Source organism: Bos javanicus, chromosome 7, assembly GCF_032452875.1.
Source record: "Bos javanicus breed banteng chromosome 7, ARS-OSU_banteng_1.0, whole genome shotgun sequence".
In the NCBI taxonomy this organism is placed as follows: Eukaryota; Metazoa; Chordata; class Mammalia; order Artiodactyla; family Bovidae; genus Bos; species Bos javanicus.
In genome coordinates, this window is record NC_083874.1 from 80048724 (window position 1) to 80071269 (window position 22546).

The 22546-nt window shown below is 49.3% G+C and overlaps 1 protein-coding gene across 1 annotated transcript in view; it reads left to right on the forward strand.

The window, feature by feature from the left end:
- The window catches only part of WWC1 (WW and C2 domain containing 1), a 157890-nt gene that overhangs the window by 120339 nt on the left and 15005 nt on the right, over window positions 1–22546 (forward strand). Inside the window, exons 11-18 of the mRNA XM_061424279.1 lie at window positions 439–968; window positions 4559–4667; window positions 5016–5096; window positions 5749–5835; window positions 6656–6848; window positions 12811–12963; window positions 13697–13788; window positions 21330–21450. Coding sequence (XP_061280263.1) covers window positions 439–968; window positions 4559–4667; window positions 5016–5096; window positions 5749–5835; window positions 6656–6848; window positions 12811–12963; window positions 13697–13788; window positions 21330–21450 — 1366 coding nt within the window. The remainder of the gene's footprint in view (window positions 1–438; window positions 969–4558; window positions 4668–5015; window positions 5097–5748; window positions 5836–6655; window positions 6849–12810; window positions 12964–13696; window positions 13789–21329; window positions 21451–22546) is intronic.

Here is a 22546-nt window from a genome sequence, read left to right on the forward strand (position 1 = left end):
TGGGCAGAGTGGCCAGAATTTTATCACATTTTGTTTTCATCAGATATTTTTATCAGTTGACAGGGCTTTTCAAGTTACACTTAGGATATAAAGGCTCCTTTTGAAGATAACTATGTTAATGTTTAAAAGTGAGTTGATTTGGAGAAAAATATTAAGTCTCATTACTTGGCATTGGATTCAAATATGGAAAAATAGGAAAATGGAGTGCAGCTGGTGGAGGTTCGAGAAACAGGAGGAAGTGGACTCAGAAGGCAGCTGGGTTGGGTTCGAATCCCAACTCTGCCGGCCTTCTCCGGATATCCCCTTCAGTGAAGCAGGGGTGCACGGTCTGCCCTGGGCACCATCGGGGGGTCCAGTGAAACAGTGTGTCCTGAGTGCTTTCCGGGGGAGCTTTCGGGAGGCCCACCCGCTCAGTGTCCTCTACTCCCCCCGCTCCAGCCTCTCCGGCAGCATGCAGAGCCTGTCCTCCGGCAGCAGCCCGGGGTCCCTCACGTCCAGCCGGGGCTCCCTGGCCGCCTCCAGCCTGGACTCCTCCGCCTCGGCCAGCTTCACCGACCTCTACTATGACCCGTTCGAGCAGCTGGACTCGGAGCTGCAGAACAAGGTGGAATTCCTGCTCCTGGAGGGGGCCACAGGCTTCCGGCCCTCTGGCTGTATCACCACCATCCACGAGGACGAAGTGGCCAAGACCCAGAAGGCGGAGGGGGGCGGCCGCCTGCAAGCCCTGCGCTCCCTCTCGGGCACCCCCAAGTCCATGACCTCCCTGTCCCCCCGCTCCTCGCTCTCCTCCCCGTCCCCGCCCTGCTCGCCTCTCATCGCTGACCTGGCTGGGGAAGCCTTCCTGAGCAACCTGGAGTTTGAAGACCCCGAGCTGAGTGCCGCTCTCTGTGAGCTGAGCCTCGGTAGCAGCATGCGGGAGAGGTACCGGCTGGAGGAACCCGGAGCGGAAGGCAAGCCGCTGGGCCAAGGTAGAGAGCACCGCATCCCAGGAGGGAGGGAGGTGGGGCTGTGCTCAGGACCGAGATCTGACCTCAGTTATAATTGTGACAGTTACGGGCAACAGTTACTGCTTTCTATCTACCAGATCTGTACACGGTGTATCGATTTATTCATTCATGCAGTAGGTATTTATTACGTGTTTACTGTCATCTAGACCCTGAGCAATGGCACCCCACTCCAGTACTCTTGCTTGGAAAATCCCATGGACGGAGGAGCCTGTTAGGCTGCAGTCCATGGGGTCGCTAAGAGTCAGACATGACTGAGCGACTTCCCTTTCACTTTTCACTTTCATGCATTGGAGAAGGAAATGGCAACCCACTCCAGTGTTCTTGCCTGGAGAATCCCAGGGACGGGGAGCCTGGTGGGCTGCCGTCTATGGGGTCTCACAGAGTCGGACACGATTTAGCATCAGCAGCAGCAGACCCTGAGCAAAGGGTTTTTCCATGGTGGGTTCATTCATGCAACAGATACTAAGTACCTATGGAAACTATGTCTTAATGGGTGGATATGGATTCATTCATTCTTTCATTGGACAGATAGGCCATGTGGGTTAGTTAGAGGATACAGTGTGGAGGACAGATAAGATCCTGGTTGCATGAAGCCTGCATGCAAAGGAAGGCACAAATAATAACTGTAAAAGCAGATCAGGGGAAAGCACTTAGGAGGAGAATAAAACAGGGTGTGATGGAGCCTTTCAGGTTGGAGTGGGGCTGCCATTTCAGGCTGGGTGGTGAAGGAAGGCAACATTTCAACTGTGACTTGAACAGTGAGAAAGAGCCAGCCTTGAGAGAAGCAAGAGCAAAGTGTCTGAGGCTGAAACAGGGGCTGCAAGAAAGACCAAAGGTAGGGGGTCACCAACAAGGCAGAGAATCAGGCAGAGAACAAACTGTGTAAGGTAAGGAGTTTACATTTTATGCTAGTTGCAGCAAGGATCCATGTGATTGAAGCCAGGGAATGACAAAAGATCACTCCTGTTATGAGGTCAAAAAGGGCATTGTAGTCTAGACTGAGATTCAGGTCAGAAGCTTCAAAGTAAAAGATGATGCCAATAATGACAGCCAAGGTTTATTAGAAAAATTTTCATCTGTAACAGCAACCACATAATAAATTATAATGGTGAATATTTATTGGGGTGCATTGATGTGGTGAGCAATGCGCTTGATATGGTGAAATAGGCTACTTCTATTATACCCATTTCCAGAGAAGGCAATGGCAACCCATTCCAGTACTCTTGCTTGGAAAATCCCATGGACAGAGGGGCCTGGTGGGCTGCAGTCCATGGGGTCGCTAGGAGTCAGACACGACTGAGCGACTTCACTTTCACTTTTCACTGTCATGCGTTGGAGAAGGAAATGGCAACCCACTCCAATGTTCTTGCCTGGAGAATCCCAGGGACGGGGGAGCCTGGTGGGCTGCCGTCTATGGGGTTGCACAGAGTTGGACACAACTGAAGCGACTTAGCAGCAGCAGCAGTAGCAGCAGCAGCATTATACCCATTTCACAGATGGAAAGACAGAGGCTCAGAGAGGTGCTATCACTTGCCAACAGGTGGGGAAGCGGGAACTGGAATCTGGGTTTTTCTGACCCCAGTGCCCAACCTCTTTATCACCGTGGTCCCCTTAGGACATGAGGCAGCTCTGTGTATTTATTCCTAAGATACCCCTGACGCTCACTGACCCCATCTCACATATGAAAGTCAGGACTGAACAGGATAATTTATTAAGTTCAGGTGTACAAGATACAGGCACTGTTGCACATACTGATTCATGTAAACCTCAAAACAACACTATGAGGTGGGTGTTGATTTTATTCTCATCTTACAGACTGAAAGGCGTGAGACTCGGTGAGGTTAAGTGACTTGTCTGAGGTCAGTGTCACTGCGGTAAGGCAGGACAGTCAGGACTGGCCTCAGGACCACCTAGCTGGCAAAGGTCTGCTTCTGACTCCCATGAAGCCAGCTAGAATCTCAACTACTCTCAGCTCCAGGAATGGGGGCAGGGGCAGCTGCAGCACCCAGAAATATCAGTTCCTTCGATTACAAGGGCCACTGGGAGCAAGGGAGAAGCAACACGATTTCCTGGTTAATTAAAGGCTCTGCTGGGTGCATGCCAGCCACTTCCTTAGAAGAAGAGCCGGGAGATCCCTGGGGCTCCCTCATCAGGAAGGCAGTCTTGCCGAGTCCTCTCAAACAAAAATAAAAACAGGCTTCCTACTGCAGCAGGTGGAAAGCTTCAGAAAATTGTTCCCTGGAGAGGAGGGGTTGCAGGCGGAACCTCTAATGAGGCTCAAGAAGGGTTCCCGGTGCTCCCTGTCTAAGGGCTGTGATCAGCTGGATCAGGGATGCTGGGACTCCAGTGGGGTGTGGGGAGCAACCCCTCCCCTACCTCCCAGCCCACCTCACCCCCACCCCACAGCGTCAGTGCAGCTTGGGAGCCAGGGACCGCTCATGTCCCAGGCCGGCATTTCTTCATGCCATCTCCAGAAGCCTTGCCAGGCTGAGCTCAGACGCTAAGCAGGTTATGTGATTAGTGCCACTGTTCAGTCAGCAGACAAACTAATCTTCTTAAGTGGTTTTGTGGAGGGTGGAGCGGGGTGGGTCTGAAGGCAGGAGGGCTCCAGGGCTGCAGATGTGGGATGCAGGCTGGGAAAGCCACACCCAGATGGCCCCTTGGCCTCTGCCAGGCTCACGGTCACCATCCCCTAGGCCAGCCAGCGCACCCCCCAACCCCCATCCCCCACCCATGTGCCTGGCACACAGCAGGTGCTCAGAAGTGCTGGCCCTGAGGTTGGAACACCTGAATCTGTCCTTCTTGTGCTTCGTGGAGGTCAGGCGCTGTCCTGTATCTTGGCAGCTCTGAACTTCGCAGCGGCCCTGGCACACTGTCAGCGCCCATTACTTGGGGAGGGAAGGAATGTGCAGCGTGTGCTGAGTCTGAGTCCTGGGTCACAGACTTCAGAGGGCCTCTGTCAAGGGCAGGGGAGATGAGCTGACTTAGGAGTGCAGTGGGATAGGCAAGTAGGAGAGCCAGTGCTTAAATCCTTCTTCCCCTTCTTGTCCTCCCGCAAGGGCCCAGGGTCTGTGTTACTGTCCCAAGTGTGTAGGAATTGATCTGGAAGGCATCACTGTAGTGATGGGAATGGTAGTCATAGTAACTAAGGATAGCAGTACAGGTTTCTAGGGCCCTTCCCCTGCCCCAGTCTCTATACTAAAGATTTCTCTATATCATCTCCTTGTGTCTTCCCAACAAAGTAGGTGTTATTATCCCCATTTTACAGATAGGGAATGCAGGGCCTAGAGGGAATAAAGCAGCATCCCAGTGTCATAAAGCAGTGTGTGATTTGAACCCAGGTGGTTTGCCTGTGGAGTCTGAGATGTTAGACACAGACTCCTCTGCCACCCTTTCCTTCACCCCAAAACACGCAGGACCTTGCTGTAAAGGTCAGAGATAGTAGGATTTTGGTGGGACCATCTTAAAACAACAGGGGATCCACAGTACATGTTGGGATGACAGTGTCCTGATTTCTGAAGCCCGCCTTTCCCCCCCCTCTCTTCCTCCAGCTGTGAATATGGCTCAGGGGTGCGGCCTGAAAGTGGCCTGTGTGTCTGCCGCCGTGTCAGATGAATCCGTGGCCGGGGACAGTGGTGTGTATGAGGCTTCCGTGCAGAGGTGGGTCCCTGAGTCCCGGGCCCCCTGTGGCGTGTGGGAGGAACCCACAGGAGAGTGGGGGGCTAGAGATACTTCACGTCTGGGAGACTGCTGATTTCCCTGAGTGCTGTCAAGGGGCGTGTGGCCCGGGAGCAAGTATTGGGGAAAGAGCAGCCCCCTTGAGAGAGGGATCTAGAGTCGTGTGGGCAGGCAGGGTCCCCAGGGAGGCTCAGCAGACCCAAACCTTCCTCCTCAAGAACCTGCTGCTCCCTCCCAGAGAGAACCCTGTCTCTGGAAAATGACTTTGGCCCCAGGTCACTGCAGACCAGCCTGACCCTCTGTCTCTGTCTTCCCCGTGTTGCCTTCCAGGCTGGGTGTCTCGGAAGCTGCTGCTTTCGACAGTGATGAATCAGAAGCAGTGGGTGCCACCCGGGTTCAGGTCGCCCTGAAGTAAGTGGCAGGGAGGGCGGGGCAGAGGGGCGTGGTCTGCACTGGGTCCCCTCCTCCCCCTTCTGCCTCATGTCCAGCATTTACCCTCCTCCAGAACCAGCAGGCCCCGCTGACAGCTGTGGGCTCCTAACTAAGGGTGGGGGTCTCTTTCTATGCCTCCCAGCTCCCCATTTCACAAAAGAGAAAAAAACAAGGTTTGAAGACTTTGTACCTTGCTCAGTGTCACTGAGCTGGGCAGTGGCCAAGCCAGGCAGGGACCAAGACCGCCTGCCTCTTGGTGTGTTTGGTCATCATCATTACTACAGCTTTTGTCTTATAATCTCATCTGGACTGAAGTCAGCCCCTGGGGGGCTACAGCCTAGATTTCCTGTTGTTGCTCATCTCTTGATGGGGAATGGTCTTGATTATTTTTAAATAGGAATTCATTGCCTACATTTAGCTCTCAGGAAATTTTACACAACCTCTGGCTTCACTTTAAAAAATCAGACCGACAGCTCTGGACCTGTGTCCCTGCATGGCTGCAAACACTGGGTCTGTGATCTCCAGCTCACCACGGTCCCAGAGCAGTCAGCATCTCCATCCGTGATAATTAAAGGAGAGAGAGATAAATGTGTTACCAACAGGTGCTCTGTATGCCCCCTTTTCATTTCAGGTATGATGAGAAGAATAAACAGTTTGCAATATTCATCATTCAGCTGAGCAACCTTTCTGCTTTGTTGCTGCAACAAGACCAGAAAGTGTGAGTGTGTAGCTGACGGACCGTGTATCATCCTCTCGCCCTCTATGCCCATCCCAGGGGACACTCTCCTTTCTGCCCTGCTCCGACCACAGGCCCCCCTAGACCGCTGTGGGTGGTTACTGCACATGACCATGACGCGCAGTGTCAGGGCCGTGAGCGTGGATGCAGGCAGGGCGCCAGACGCGCTCAGTATAAAGAGGAGAGCCCAAGACAGCTTTCCATATGCGTCCTGAGCCCCGACCAGGTGCCGGCACTAAGAATGGGGTGGCGAGCAAACCCCTGTCCTTGTGAACTTGAAGCCTGGTGAAGGAGGAAGTCACGGCCCCTTTTGTCTGCTCTAAGCGCTAGTGTTTCGTGCAGAAAGAGCCAGGCCTGCCTTTCTCAAGAGCCAGTTCCCATCATGATTCAGTGGGCAGGTTGCGATGGGTGTTAACCCTACGGCTAATAATACAGCAGAGACCTGCACCATTTGCCTCTTGGCTCTGCCTGGTGCAGACGGGTTTATGTTTCGTTGAGCTCATCTGCCTCCGTGCCCCTCCTTTGCTAGACTGTAGGCCTTGAGGGCATCAGTATAAGCTTCTGTCTCTGTGGTCTGCACCCGGCCAGCGCCTGGGGCGTGACATGTGGGAAGGAGGAAGGCAGGCCCGAAAGCAGGCCAAACAGAAGGCAGACGAGATGGGACACATAGCAACTGGGGAAATGACAAACTCTTGTCCTCTGTGGCTTCCTGGGGGATGTGCAGCAGCTGTGTAGCCTAAGGCCTGAGCCCCCCGACCCGGGCCCCCCTGACCCTGGCTGTCATGTGTGCCTGCCCCTCTAGGAACATCCGAGCGGCTCTCCTTCCGTGCTCCGAGAGCACCACCTGCCTCTTCCGGACCCGGCCCCTGGATGCTGCGGACACCCTGGTGTTCAATGAGGTGTTCTGGGTGTCCATGTCCTACCCAGCCCTCCACCAGAAGACCTTAAGAGTCGACGTCTGTACCACCGACAGGTGCCAGCTGGAGGAGTGCCTGGTGAGAGCTCTGTCTGTCTGTCCAGCCTTCTGTCCTTCTTGATCCACCTTTGCACTTCAGGGAGAAGGCTTGGGGCAAACACAGCTTGTGGTATCAGCCCAGCTCTTCGTGGGTTCTAGGTAGACTTATTGGGAGCAGGGGAGAGAGAGCAGGGAGCTCCTTTATCTGCTGTGGAGTTGCAGGGCCTCATCCCTTCCTTGTGCCTGAAGCTGAGCCACCAGCCTTCCGCATCGTGTGGCCTAAGATGCTTTAATTGTCTCAGTTTCCTTATCTGTAAAACCAGCTCACCATGACTACTTCATAGGTGGTTCTCTGGGGACTGAATGAAGCGCTAAACCAGTGCCCCTCGAACTTTTGCGTGCACACAAGTTACCTGGTTAAAATGCAGGTTAAATGCAGATTCTGATGCCTCAAGTCTGGGCAGCAAGATTCTGTATTTCTCTCAGGCTCGCAGGCAGTGCCGCTGCTGCTGGTCCCCGTAGCAAGGATGTAAAGGAATGAAGTGTCTGCACACACCGGCTCTCACTGGAAATCCATTCCCATCACCTTCCTGCTCAGCTGGGGTTCCTAACAGCTTCATTGCCATTTATATTGTTGTTGTTATTACTGGCAGTAATGCAACAGCTTGTGTTAATTGGATGCAGTTTATATCGTGGGCTCTGAACTGAACTCCATACTGGTATCATTTCTGTTGATCTTCCCGACAAATCTTATAAACTAGGTACCATACTATTATACCAGTGGGGAAACTGAGGCACAAAGAACTTTCTCAGGGTTAGAGTAGAGTTAGAACGTAGGCTGATCCACCCATGTCAGACCCTGGAGTTTTCTCTGGGTCAGCACGGTGCTCCCTGGAGGAGCCCAATACATGAGATAGTGACTCAAGAATTTGGCAAGCAGGGTGGGTGCTGCTGAAGGATGGAGCAGAAAGCTTTTCCAAATCCAGCCTCCAAGAAATTCCCCAGTCGCCCGGTGGCTAGGATTCTGGGCTTTCACTGCCGTGACCCAGGTTCAATCCCTGACTGGGGAACAGAGATCCTGCAAGATGCATGGCATGCCCAAAAATATACGTCTTTATTTCTATAATATTAATTTCTATTCTAAAGGATAGAATAGAAATTAAATACAAAATAAAAAAAAAAAAAAAACAAATCCAGGCCCCTCCAGTGAAGCGTTTCCTCAGCCCTGAGCATTCCTAAATGAGAAGAGACTCAACCCTGTTTTATTCTCCTAATTGGAGCCCTTTTATTCCTCCTTCCTAATTGAAATCTGGCCATTGCTGGTTGCCATGGCAGCAGCCAAAGTGCTCATCCCACCGTGGCTTGTCTCCATCCACGGCCAGCCGGAAGCCTCCATCTCCCATGTCCCATGGGGACGTGGAGTGTCAGGCTGTCGTGTTTTGGTGGCTGGTGGAGGCATGGAAGGGAGACGCGTGGAGAAAGGGCTGTCGGCTCCCACACGCTGCCTCCCCGCACTGCTGAGTTGATGGCACCCTGGTCTGTAACCAGGGTGGCACCCTGGTGCCACGTAACCAGCCGGGCAAGAAGAGTAGTACTCATCCTGAGCAGCGTCTGTGTGTCTAGTTCTGGGCTAAGAACTTGAGTGCAGTATCTCATTTAATCCTTACAACGGGGAAGCAATATTAGCATTAGGTCCATTTGGCAGGTAAGGGATCAAGGCCCAGAAAGGCTGGTTAACCAGCTCAGGTCATCCAGTAAGTAGGTAGAGAAGTCTGGATTTGAACACAGATTCCAACTTCCTTATGTCACCATCACACTGTGTGTGTGATCAGTTGTTCAGTCAAGTCCAACTCTTCGACCCCATGGACTGTAGGCTCCTCTGTTCGTGGAATTTCCCAGGCAAGAATACTGGAGTGGGTGGCCCTTTCCTTCTCTAGGGGATCTTCCCCACCCAGGTATTGAACCGGTGTCTCCTGCATTGGCAGATGGATTCTTTACCACTGTGCTACCTGGGAGCCATCACACTACCCTACTAGATTATGGGTTTGGATGGAATATGTGTCTTGCCCTCCCCAATATCATGGGCAGCAGTTCCACAGTCACTTTATGGTGGTATCACAGGGTCACAGGCTTTCCAGCCAGGTGCTGGTTGCTCACCCTTCAACTGTGCAGCTTCTGTAAAGGCAGCCCACTGCCCAGGCCCACTCATACCCCAGAGCTAACCATTATAACCTTCCCTTGCTCCTTTTTCACTTTGCCATCCACACTTGGCAAAACACCAGCCCTGTCAAAGTGAACTCTCCCCTCCTGTCTGCCCATGCAATTGGAGAAAAACACACACAGCACCAAATTCTCATCCTCTCCTTTCTCCTCACCCTATTCTCCCTCTGCTGAGACCCTTGCTTTATACCCAATCCTGGAACAGTAGAAGGAACCAGAAGAGAGCCCCCACAGCTGCCCCGCCACAGTTAGCTCTTCTTGCAGGCTCTGTGGTTCCACCCAGAGCTCAGGGTGGGCCCTCCGCACTCCCAGCCACCGCCATCTTCGCTCAAGGTCATCTTCACCCTTCTGCTCTGTCTCCAGTTTTCCCTCCTCCACTAGATCGATATACTCTCCATATATATGCTGTTATTAATCCCATGCTGTAAAAAAAAAAAAATTTTTTTTACCCCATTTCTTCCTCCAGCTACTACATTACTTCTTTTGTTTTCTCTGTAGCAACATATGAACGAAGTGTGTGTTTTCTCTGCATCTCAGATTATGTGGGCTCTGGCCTTCATCGTTCCACCAAAAATGTGTTCATCAAGGTCACTGGGGACCTCCTCATTGCTGAATCCAATGGCCAGCTCTCTCCGTCCTCGTGTCTCTTGGCCTGTCTGCAGTGTTTGGCTCAGTTGCTCACTCCATCTTCTTCGACATCCTTTGCCCTGACTTGGCTTCCTGGACCGCTCACTCTCTTGGCCGCCTTCTTCCATCACTGGCTTCCCTGTCTGTCTGCTCTGTGGATTCTTGCTCATTTCCCTGACCTCTCCCCTTCCAAGGGCCCCAGGGCTCAGGCCTTGCTCTCCTCCCCTTTTCTACTTGCATGCACTGCTTCGTTGATCTTGTCCTATCCCCTGGCTTTTCAATACCATTCCATGTAATAATGCCATCCTGGGCCTCCCCACTCATCTCAGTGCTGTATGTCCACTGTCTCTTCCATCTTTTCTTGCATATCCAGTCAGCATCACCAATCATGTGTCCACAGCACACCCCTCAGCTTTCCTTCCATGTCTTCACTGTCTCAGATGAATGCAACCCCATTCATTCATCCATTGCCCAAGCCAGAGACCACAGGGTTGTCTTGGACCCCTTTCTTCCTCTCGTACCCCACATTCAGTCCTTTGGGAACTCCTAGCTCTGCCTTCAGAAGATCTCCAAATTCCAGCCACTTCTCCCATGCTCCTGACCACCACCATCTCTCACCTGATAGTTGCAGAATCCCCTACCAGGTCTCCCTGCTTCTGTTCTTGCCGCCCTTCATCTCCAACAGTCGCCAGGGTGATCCTATTAAATCGCAGATGAGTCCATCCCGTCCTCTCCTTAAATCCTTAGGAAGGCTTCTGTCTCCACCCAGAGTCAACACCTGGGCCTTTGCCTGCTCTCCCCAGGTCCTCTGAGGTCTGCTCCTTGCCATCTCTCAGATTTGATCCCTGAGACTCTTCCTCCAGCCCCCTTGTGCCCCTTGAATACACCAGCACACCCCCTTCTCCGGCCTTTCTCACTGCCATCCTTTTCGAATGTAATTCTTTCCTCCTGGATGTTGATGGGCAAAAGTCACTCTCTCACTTCATTCTGTTCTTGACCCAGATGTCACCTTCTCCATGAGGACTTCCTTCCACCCTACGTAAAGTCACATTGCCCCCTCCACCCTCTTATCCCCACCTCTGCACTTTGCCTATATCATCTTCTCTGCAGCACTTTATATCACCTAATATTTCTCCGTATCATAGGTATTAGGGCGCAAGTTATTTTCACATTTTTATCATCTCTGAAATCAAGATGCAGTGTGTACTAGCTGGCAGGTCATATTCTAATTGGTAACTATTTTTCTTTCTTAGTGATACATGAAATAATAATACACTCTATAATTGATGGCATCTTAGGCTCTATGGCACCCCACTCCAGTACTGTTGCCTGGAAAATCCCATGGATGGAGGAGCCTGGTAGGCTGCAGTCCGTGGGGTCACTAAGAGTCGAACATGACTGAGTGACTTCACTTTCACTTTCCACTTTCATGCATTGGAGAAGGATATGGCAAGCCACTCCAGTGTTCTTGCCTGGAGAATCCCAGGGACAGAGGAGCCTGGTGGGCTGCCGTCTATGGGGTCGCACAGAGTCAGACACGACTGAAGCGACTTAGCAGCAGCAGCAGTAGGCTCTATGAGACACAATATGGAAGTTACTTACTGATTATCTGATTCCCCCAGACTGGAATATAAGCTCAGGAGGGCAGGGATTTTTCTCTGCCTTAAATCCCGCTGTGTTCCCAACACCCAGAACAGTGTCTGACACATAGAGGCAACTGGGCAAATGTGTGTGTGTCAAATAAATGATTGAATGAATGCGTAGATGCTGTCAAAGTGCATCCAGTTTACTGAGGCAGACCATTCATACCCATGAGGCAGCCCCAAATAGTTGTTGCTGTTGTTGTTCAGTCACTCAGTCGTATCTGACTCTGTGCGACCCCACAGGCTGCAGTACGCCAGGCCTCTCTGTCCCTCACCATCTCCTGGAGCTTGCTCAAACCCATATCCATTGAGTCGGTGATGCCATCCAACCATCCTGTCCTCTGCCATCCCCTTCGCCTCTTGCCTTCAACCTTTCCCAGCTTCAGGGTCTTTAGTAATGATTCGGCTCATCACGTTATGTGACCAAAGTATTGGAGCTTGAGCATCAGTCTTTCCAATGAATATTCAGGATTGATTTCCTTTACAATTGACTGGTTTGATCTCCTTGCAGACCAAGGGATTCTCAAGAGTCTTCTCCAACACCACAGCTCAAAGGCATCACTTCTTCAGCACTCAGCCTTCTTTATGGTCCAACTCTCACATCCATACATGACTACTGGAAAAACCATAGCTTTGACCATACGGACCTTTGTCGGCAAAGTAATATCTCTGTTTTGTAATATGCTGTCTAGGTTTGTCTATAGCTTTTATTCCAAGGAGCAAGAGTCTTGTAGTTTTGTGGCTGCAGTAGACTGTATCTTGTTGGACAACTCTGTACATCAGTACCTAGAAATCTTCCTTTTTTTTTGTACATAGCTATGTAATAACCGTATAGATATAGGTTACAGTCTATTCCCCCAATCTACTGTTGCTAGAGCTTTGAGTTGTTTTCCTTAACATCAGTCTTGGCAATTATCTTTCTGAACTCTAACACCAAGAGAAAAAAACAACATGTGAAACTACCTCAAACTAAAAAGCTTCTGCACAGCAGAACTTTCATTTTCATCAATAAAATGAAAAGGCAACTTACTGAATGGAAGAAAATATTTTCAAATTGTATATCTGATAAAGAGTTAATATCTAAACAGCCCATGAAAGTACAGTGTTAGTCACTCAGTCGTGTCTGACTCTTTTGCGACCCTATGGACTGTAGCCCACCAGGCTCCTCTGTCTATGGGGATTCTCCAGGCAGAATACTGGAGTGGGTGCTCATTCCCTTCTCCAGGGTATCTTCCCAACCCAGAGTTCGAACCTGGGTCTCCCCCCATTGCAGGCAGATTTTTTACCATCTGAGCCATCAGAGAACCCATCCTTAAAATTAATATCTAAATAGATCTTAACCTATACAACTCAGTGAACAAATAAGTCAGTGAATGAGTGAGTTATTAGAAAACAATACCCAGCCATTTCTTCCTCCCAGGATGCTTCTATCTCACCTGGAGTGGTGTTTTATCTACTTTCCCCAGAATACCTTGTCACTCTCTGCTTATGCTTTTTTCCCATCCTCTACAGGGAGGCGCCCAGATCAGCCTGGCTGAGGTCTGCCGGTCCGGCGAGAGGTCGACTCGGTGGTACAACCTCCTGAGCTACAAATACTTGAAGAAACAGAGCCTGGAGCCCAAACCAGTGGGAGCCATGGCCCCCATCCCAGGGCCTGAAAGCGCGGTGAGCTGGACCACAGCTTTGCACCTTTCTCCTATAAAAGGCAGCACCTGGTCAGCTGGAAGGAAAAGCCTCTCCCAGAGTTGGAGATGGCTGGACATCAGAGGGGTGTGTGTGTGTGTGTGTGCCATTCAGTCACTCACTGTCCGACTCTGTGCGACCGCATGGACTGTAGCCTGCCAGGCTCCTCTGTCCATGGGATTCTCCAGGAAGAATACTGAAGTGGGTTGCCATTCACTTCTCCAGGGGAATCTTCCCAACTCAGGGCCTGAACCAGGGTCTCCTGCATTGCAGGCAGATTTTTGTACCCTCTGGGCCAGCAGGGAAGCATGGACATTAGAGGTGGAGTAATTATTAGAGAAGAAACTGAGTGTCAGAGATGTTAATTAATTTCCTCAAGTCACACAGTCTTCCTCAGCGTGGACACCATTCAGTGGGACAGTCTCCCTGACTACTTGATGATCTTGCAGCTGTAGACCTGTAATTCTGTCTCATGCAAACACTAAACTCATCTTCCAAATTTTGTCCATGTATACAGAGATTATTTTCAGTAGAATCGCCAGTTAGAAGAACTAGGGACCATATTTCCAGTTGATGTAACCTTACGGCGAGATGCTTGCCCACTCTGGCCTTCAGTTTTACCCTCTGTTCACTGGGAGGGTGATAGGGTCTGATTCCTGCCAGGTGGGGCTCTGCCTGCCTTGCACAGAGGGCTCATCGGCCTTTGTCTCTGCAGGATGCTGTGTCTGCTCTGTTGGAACAGACAGCCGTGGAGCTGGAGAAGAGGCAGGAGGAAAGAAGCAGCACACAGACCCTGGAAGACACCTGGTAAGTGAGGGTGCCCCTGGGAACTGACCTGGCTTGGACCTGAGCCCAGGGATGAGATCCCCAGACAACACAGGAACCAAGAGAAGTGTTCCCCTGTGAAAACGGAGATCCTCTCTCAATGGTTCTCTATAGGCAACAAGGCAGTATATAGTCTGGTAGAGTGTTTCCCAAGTCCCTTCCCAGTTTGTGACTTTATGTTCTAGCAGTTATTCCTACTGGTTCACATGTTAGTGATTATTGTGATGCACTTACATTTATTTTGGTTCAGAAACATTCCTAAGAAGCTTTATATTACTAGAAGTGGAAATAAGCATGAAAGTGATAGTCACTCAGTCGTGTCCGACTCTTTGCGACCCCATGGACTATACAGTTCATGGAATTCTCCAGGCCAGAATACTGGAGTAGGTAGCCCGTTCCCTTCTCCAGGGGATCTTCCCAACCCAGGGATTGAACCCAGGTCTCCCACATTGCAGGCAGATTCTTTACAAGCTGAGCCACAAGGAAGCCCAAGAATACTGGAGTGGGTAGCCTATCCCTTCTCCAGCAAATCTTCCTGACCCAGGAATCAAACTGGGGGTCTCTTGCATTGCAAGCAGAGACCTTACCAACTGAGCCAGAAGGGAAGTGGAAATAAGTATAATTTGCCATAAATTGAAAATTCCTCAGTAAGGAATTGCAATTGGAGAAGAAAATGGCAACCCACTCCAGTGTTCTTGCCTGGAGAATCCCAGGGATGGTGGAGCCTGGGCTGCTGTCTATGGGGTCGCACAGAGTCAGACACGACTGAAGCAATTTAGTAGCAGCAGCAGCAGATAGGAATAGGAAGCAGAAATAACAGGCTTAAACAAGATAGAATTTTACTTCTTTGTTACTTAAAAAAGAAGACTTGGAAAAAGGCAATCCAAGGCTCATCTATCAGCCCCATGATGTTACTGGTAACCCAGGCTCTTTTTCTTATTCTGCTTTGCTGTCCTTACTGTGTGACCTCCATCATCAAGGCTGCTAAGCGCAGAATGGCTGCAGTCACCAGCCATCAGGCAGGCATCAGCAAAGAGGAAAGACAACAGAGTCTCCATGAGTGCCTTTTAACCAACGAGCATTCCTGAACGTCCCACCCAGCAATTTCCACTTGCTTTTCATGGGCTGAGCTTAGCTACTTGGTCTACCCAGTAGCTAAAGGAAGATGGGAAATGAGGTCTCTCAGTTGATATAAAATTCAGGATTCTGTTACTAAGGAAGAATGTAGGAGTGGATATTGAGTAGGTCATGAGCCAAGCCTGCCTTATAAGAGAATTGTGGAAGATTAAATGTAATAAAAATACAACAAGAATATTAAAATCTACCTAGATGTATTGCTTGCCAAGGTTCTAAGACTAAGGTCTCTCCTACTGTTAAAAGTAAGGTCATATATTCTCTACTTCTGTGTCTCTATTTCTGCTTTGCGAATAAGTTCATGTGTATAGACACAGGCGTAGAGAACAAATGCAAGGAAACCAAGGAGGGGAGGGATGGGGGGATGAACTGGGAGATTGGGACTGACGTATATACACTACTGTGTACAGAGTGGATACCTAACGGGAGCCTACTGCATAGCTCAGGGGACTCTACTCAGCACTCTTTGGTGACCTTGGTAGGAAGGAGACCTGGCGCACTGCAGCCTACGGGGTGGCAAAGAGTCAGACTCGACAGGGTGACTGAACAACAATAGCTGATTCACTTTGCTGTACAGTGGAAACCAACGCAATATTGTAAAGCAACTATACTCCAGTAAAAAAAAAAGTCCATGTGTCAGCAGTGTTAAAGACATGCTGCTGCCAAAGAGAGACTTCCTTCTTGATGTAAACAAGTCTGAAGAAGAAGTGGACAGGACACAGCTTTTCCACTGTGTGATCAGAAACTTTAGTCCCTTGTCTTCCCACAAAAGGTCTCATCACACACTTTAGGAAACAGTGATGTAGACTAGGGTTCAAACCCTAGCTTTATCTTTTTTGGTATAACCTTAGGCAATGCATTTTTTAACTGTTTATTGCAACATCATGCACATTCAGAAAAGCTGGTGTGTGTGTCCAGCTCAGTGAATTTTCAGAAGCCAAACTACCCATGCGTCCAAACTGAGGAGCATCACCAGCTCTCCGGAAGCCCACACCACATTTCCTCTGGTCACTGCCCGCCCCCTCAAGAGCAGCCACTGTTACTCAAGAGAGCCAAAAGTCATTCTGACCCTGTCTGGTCCTTGGTTCAAATGTGGGGACATCACACTGACTGTGAAGAATCATCAGAAGAGACTGAAGGACCAGCCACTGATGAAGTAAAAGTGCAAAGCTTGTAGTGGACACGCAAGAGACAATAGAGATTCTTATCAGGAAATGGAGGAGGAACACGGCTTAAGTACCAGCTGGAAAGGGAGACATCTCGGAAATGAGCACAGCCTCGGAACCTTGCCATTGGGAGGAAGTGTATGTTGTTGTGCTTAAGTACATGTGCTCTGAGTCCAGACAGATGTGAATTCACAAAATCTCACTCAGCCAGCTCCTTGTGGGATCCTAGGTCTGGGTGAGGCCTAAGCATCAGTACATTTAAAGCATCCTGGGAGGACTTCTCTGGAGGTCCCAGTGGTTAAGATTCCACCTGCCAATGCAGGGGACATGGGTTCGATCCCTAGTCTGGGAAGATTCCACATGCCCCAGAGCAACTGGGCCTGCGCGCCACAAGTACCAAACCTGCTCTCTGAGCCCACGAGTTGCAACTACTTAAACTTGCACACCCAGAACCTGTGCTCCTCAACAAGAGAGGCCACCACATTGGGAAGCCCATGCACCAAAACGAAGAGTAGCCCTTGCTTGCCACAACTAGAGAAAGCCCGTGCACAGCAACAAAAACCCAGGGCAGGCAAAAATAAATTAATTTGGGGGGGGGGGGGTGTGGAAAAAAAGCATCCAAGGTAATTCTAAGGTGAAGCCTGGGCTGAGAACCAGGCTCCAAACCCGGTTTCTCCATCTGTGACATAGAGTCATGGTGTATTTTGTAGACTCTGAAAATTATGCATGGTTAGCCCTTAAAACAGATCCTGACCCACGGACAGCACGCAGTGACTCTTCTGTTACAGCCCTAAATTCTACGTTTGGTCTGACAAGAAGTCTCTCCTTAATACCTTTTACTCCAGGGGTCAGCAGGTGTTTTCTGGAAAGGGCCAGATAGTGAATGTCTGCTTCTTGGGCCAGGCAGGTTCTGTTGCTTCCACTCAACTCTGCCATCGTGGTGTGACAGCAGTCACAGACAGTACACACACCAGCCGACCACGCCTCTGTCCTTGCACCTTCATGTACGGACACGGAATCTAAATTTCACATCATTTGCACGTGTCGTGAAATATCACCCTCTTTTTAATTTTTTTTCCCCAGCCATTTAAAAATATAAAAACCATTCACAGCCTGAACCTTGGACTGTCCAGAAACAGGCAGTGGGCTGGATTTGGCCCCTAGGCTGACTCCTTTCTTCCTGTTCTCCTTGACTCTTCCTCCCTGTGATGAAGAATAGGGCCAGGTTCCTGAATTCTTATATGTTCGTTTGCTTTAGGATTCTCTCTCAACTGTCTCAGTTTCTCTTCTCTGTCCCACCCCCTGTCACTCGCCACTCTCCTTCCCTCCCCTCCCTCCGTGCTTCCTCCTGTCTCCCCACTGCCTCTCTCCTTCCTCCCCTTCCTCCTTCCCTCCTCCTTCCCCCGTCCCTCTCCTGCCTTTCTCTTCTCCCTTCCTCTTCTCTCTCTCTCCCTCTCCCCCTTCCTTTCTCCCTCTCTTCCCCTCCCTCTGACACTCTGCAAGGTCCCAATGCCGGAAATGGGCCCAGGACCTGTCTTCCAAAACCCTGGCACAAGATCAGTGGTTTTCCACCAGATGCCAAGCTTGTGTTGAGGCTTTTCACACTGTCTCCTAGCAACCACCTTCTGTTCCCTCACCCTTTGTGGCCCCCTCTCTCCCCACCCTTGGCCATTCAAACTTCCCCAGACACTGACTTACAAAGAGGGCTGGGAGTCCCCCGAGCTGCTGCGGTAGTGGGGTGGCTCCATCTGCAGCCGCCTCCCCCCACGCTGGAGGCTTCTTTTGGTCCTGGAATGTTAACTAGCTCTACTTTGCCCGCTCAGCTCTAGAGTGGAGGGCTCCGCAGACTGGTCCTCTGTTCTCATCTCCTCTCCTCCCTCCGCACCCAAGGCCCAGTGGAGGATGCCTCTGTTGTTCCCTCCTTTCACTGGTTCGGGTTTCTTTAATGCGTATCATCAGAAGACTTGATCTTTTTTTAAGATTCAGAAACAAAGCAAAACTCTCAGAGGATTAGAAAATGTAGGAGAATATAGGGGCTTTCCCGGTGGCTCACCGGTAAAGAATCCGCCTGCAATGCAGGAGCTGCAGGAGACGAGGGTTCGATGCCTGGGTCCGGAAGATCCCCTGGAGGAGGAGGAAATGGCAACCCACTCCAATATTCTTGCCTGGTAAATCCTATGGACAGAGGAACTGGCAGGCTACAGTCCATAATGTTGCAGAGAGTCGTACACACACGCATGCAGGAGAATATAATCACAAACAATGCTAGAGTGAAAACCCTTGTATTTATCTCCTTGGGAGCTTACATGTATTTGTCTAGGACAAAGGTTGAGAAGTGGCCTTGCTGGGTCCCAGGGCATGTGTGGTTTATATTTTACGGGGTCTTGCAGCATCATTCTCAAACGGGATTGTAAATGCTACCAGCAGCACTGACTGAGAGTGCCCCTAAAGCTACGTCCTCTCTGATACAATATAATCTAACAGTATTTAATCAAGAACATGTACATGTTTTTTTTCTAGCAGGTACTGCTAATTTGACTTCACAGTATTCATTGGCTGCTCTAATTAACACTCCCCACAGGGATACACCTTTTCCCCAAACCCTCACTTGATATCAAATACATATTACAAATATCAAATACATATTTTTAAATTTTTATTGATTTTTGGCCACTTTTCCAAAGGGTGAAAAGATGTGTCTAATTATTTTTCTCTTTACAATTGAGGGTTTTTTGTTTTTTTTTTCCTTTCCCGGAAAATATGTTGATCAGCTTCTTAGTCACAAAGAAGAGACTTCCCTAGCAGTTGAGCGCTTCATGGAGCAGAGACCTGGCTGCACCGCTAAGCGGCCTGTGACACTGAGCGAGGCCTACTCAGTCTCTGAGACGAGGGGCTTTCTGTGTGGTTGAAGGGCCTCAGCGTGGCACCCGGAGGTCATTGAGGCCATGTTTGAAAAGTGAAAGTGTTAGCTGCTCAGTGTCTGACTCTCTGAGACCCTACGGACTGTAGCCTGCCAGGCTCCTCTGTCCATTGGATTCTCCACGCAAGAATCCTGGAGTGCATTGCCATTCCCTTCTCCAGAAAGTCTTCCCGACCCAGGGATGGAACCCACGTCTCCTGCATTACCCTCTGAGCCACCAGGGTAGCCTCTGGTATCCATGTTTAGTGCCTCTTTCATGAGTGGATCAAGAGGCAGAGGAGAGAAAAAAGAGGCCCTTCCATAGCGAGAGTCCCCATCTAAGTGCCAGGGAGGTTTTCAGCACAGGGCTGAGGGTGGAGAGCCAAGATCTGTTTTCCCTGTTGGGAAAATCCAAAGGGAGATTTTGTGTTTATCCACAGTCTCACTGAGCCAGCTAATGAGATGTCAAACTCTCTGCTTTTGGCTGAAATTCCTTCAGCTCTGTATGGTAATACTGCCTCATGCTGATCAGAAGCCTGGCAGTTATGTATGTCTTTGAAAAGTAAAGATGGGAATGGAGATAAATTACTAATTAACAAATGCCATCATTTGTCACACCAACTCTTTCTAGGCTCAGAGTCTGAGGGGAAAGGATAATTATGAAAAGTATCACCAAAAATAAAGTCTCTTCAACAAATGGTGCTGCAACCCCATTGGGTATCCATACAGAAAAAAATAAATGTTGGGTGCCATGGACAAAAATTAATCTGAAATGGATCATAGTATTAAACATAAAAGCTGAAACTAAAAAACCTTTAAAAGAAAGTACAAGAGAAATTCTTTGCAAAGACTTCTTAGGTACAACATAAAAAGCACAAAGCATTAAAGAGGAAAAGGGATAAATTGGACTTTGTCACAATCAAAAGCTTCTGTCCTTTGAAAGACACCATTTAGAAGAGGAAAGGCAAGCCACAGACTTGGAGAAAATATTTGCAAAGGATTCCTATCTAGAATATATAATGAACTCTTGCAACTCTAATAAAAAGACAGCCCATTTTTAAAATGGGCTAAAAATTCTAATGGAAACTTTGCAAAAGAAAATCTGAATGGTCAATGAAATTCTCCACAGGAAAGTACAATGAAAACCACAATAGATATGAGTACTCATCAGCTGAATGACTAAATTTAAAGATGGATATTACCAAGTATAGGTGAGGAACCAGAATTCCCATAACATTACTGTGGAAACATAAAATGATATAACCGTGTGGGTAAACCAGCTCACCACTTACACTTATTGTCTGACCCAGCAGTTCTACTCCTGAGTATGTATACATATCTTATGGTCTGAATTGTCTCCCCCCAAATTACAGATATTGAAGGTCTGACCATGCTTTAGAATGTGACTGTTTTTGAGGACAGGGTCTTCAGAGCTGATTAAGTTAACATGAGTCTGTTAAAGTTAGGGTGGGCCTTAATCCAGTATGACTGGTGTCCTTATAAGAAGAGGACATTGGGACACACAGAGGAACACCGAGGACACAGACACAGAGGGAAGACCACGTGGGGACCCGGCATGAAGGTGGCCGTATACAAGTCACCACCCTGCCCGCACCTTGATCTTGACTTTTACTAGCCTCCAGGACCGTGGGAAATAAATTTCTGTTGTTAAAACCACCCTGTCTATGGTATTGTGTTATGGCAGCCCTAGCAAACTAATCCAGTGTCTTAAGACAAATGAAATCCTATTTCTACACAGAGTTGTAGGTGAGTGTCTACAGAAGCTTTATTCATAATTTCTAAGAAATGGAAGCAATCCATATGTTTATCACCTGATGAGCAAACTGTGGTCCATCCATCCAATGGAAGATGACTCGACAATAAGATGGAGTAAATTATTGATACTGTGTGCCAAATATGATGCTGAGAGAATGAAGCCAGAGACAAAAAAGCATATATCATCTGATTCCATTTCTAAGAAACACAAGAAAGATCAGATTTAATCTTTAGTCATGAAAAGCTGATAAATGATGGGCTGAGGGTGGGGGCAGATTATCTGGGAAAGCATATAAGGGAAACTTTCAAGATAATGGAACATTCTTTTTCTTGAGTGTGGTAGTGGTTACACAGGGGAACACAACTCATCAAACATTACAGGAAATGAGTTTTTTTATATGTAAATATACCTCGTTAAAATTGATTTTTTTTTTTTAAAGTGTCCTCAATCCAGAAAATGCTTGGAAGGCCTGCCCTGAATGCACTTAAAGGCAGGTGAGCAGATGAGCGTGGGTGCTGTGGGTGATCACAGTGTCTTGTCATCACAGGAGGTATGAAGAGGGGACCAGCGAGAATGAGGCCGCAGCCGAGGAGGAGGAAGGGGAAGAAGAGGAGGAGGAAGGGGAAGAGGAAGCCTCCCCTGACATGGACGGGTGCCCAGCGTTAAAGGTAGGGAGGGCTGGGACATGGGAAGGGCTGTTTTGGGGGAAATAATCCTCAACTATTGAACCCAGGCTGTCAGAAAAGTCTCGGGGCTAAGTCTCATGCCCCAGCATCAGGGGACAGGCTTTCAGAGTGGGGTGACCTGCAGAGGGTTGTATAGGGGTGTCCCTGCCTGGAATTGGAGTCATTTCAGTGACAGAAAATCAGGAGGAGTTGATTGACCCTCTCATCTCTCCCACCCTCTGTGGTTCCCAATTCTCTGGGCAGACCCCAGGCTGTATAGTCAGCTGGCCTGGATTCAAATACTGGCTCTGCTCCTACCTAGCTGTGTCGCCTTAGACCGATGACTTCATCCCACTCCAGCCTTGGCTTTCTCATCTCTAAAATGGGCGCAATAATGCCAACCTTGCAGATGGGTGGATCTCAAAGCAGTAGATTTCTCCATTTGGGTCTACCTGAAGGGCAGTAGGAAAGGGGGTCTAGTCGAGTGACTGTCACCTTTTGCTCCCCTGCTGCACTCAGGTGACATGTTGTAAGAGGCTCCATTAGGGGTGGAGGTACAGGTTGAGTGGGGAGGTAGGGGCGTTGGAAAAGAATCTGGGCCTGCGTTCTAACTACTCCACACCAAGAGGAAATCCTGCAGTTTCTCCAGCCAAAGGGGGTGCCTTTTTCAAAAGCACACAAAGGCACTGTTTAGGCTAACCAAGGCTTTTCATTTGGGTGTTTTTATTTGTTGATCTCTACTGGTAATTACTGTGAAAGGACAATAGAAAAGCTGATCACCTAGTTTTTAAAAAACGAGGTTTGCTAGTTGCTTCCCTAACTCCAAGAAAACATCTGCAGTTCTTGGCTAGGGCGATGGAAGCCTTGGGTGTGGCTTTGTCAAAATATGGTTGGCACATTATTCTTGAGGGTGTGAGGCCCAGGACATCCATGCCTGAGGTACCTCTACTGCTTATGTGAGCTTGTTAGGGGACTGAGTCTCTCCCAGTGGCCCCAAGCACAGGTGTCAGGGAGGATTGGGGGCTGGCACGCGGGGCCTTGGGTGCCATGCTGGCCGGGCTGGGTCCGCGGAAGCCCCCGGCTGTGTCTGAGGGCCAGG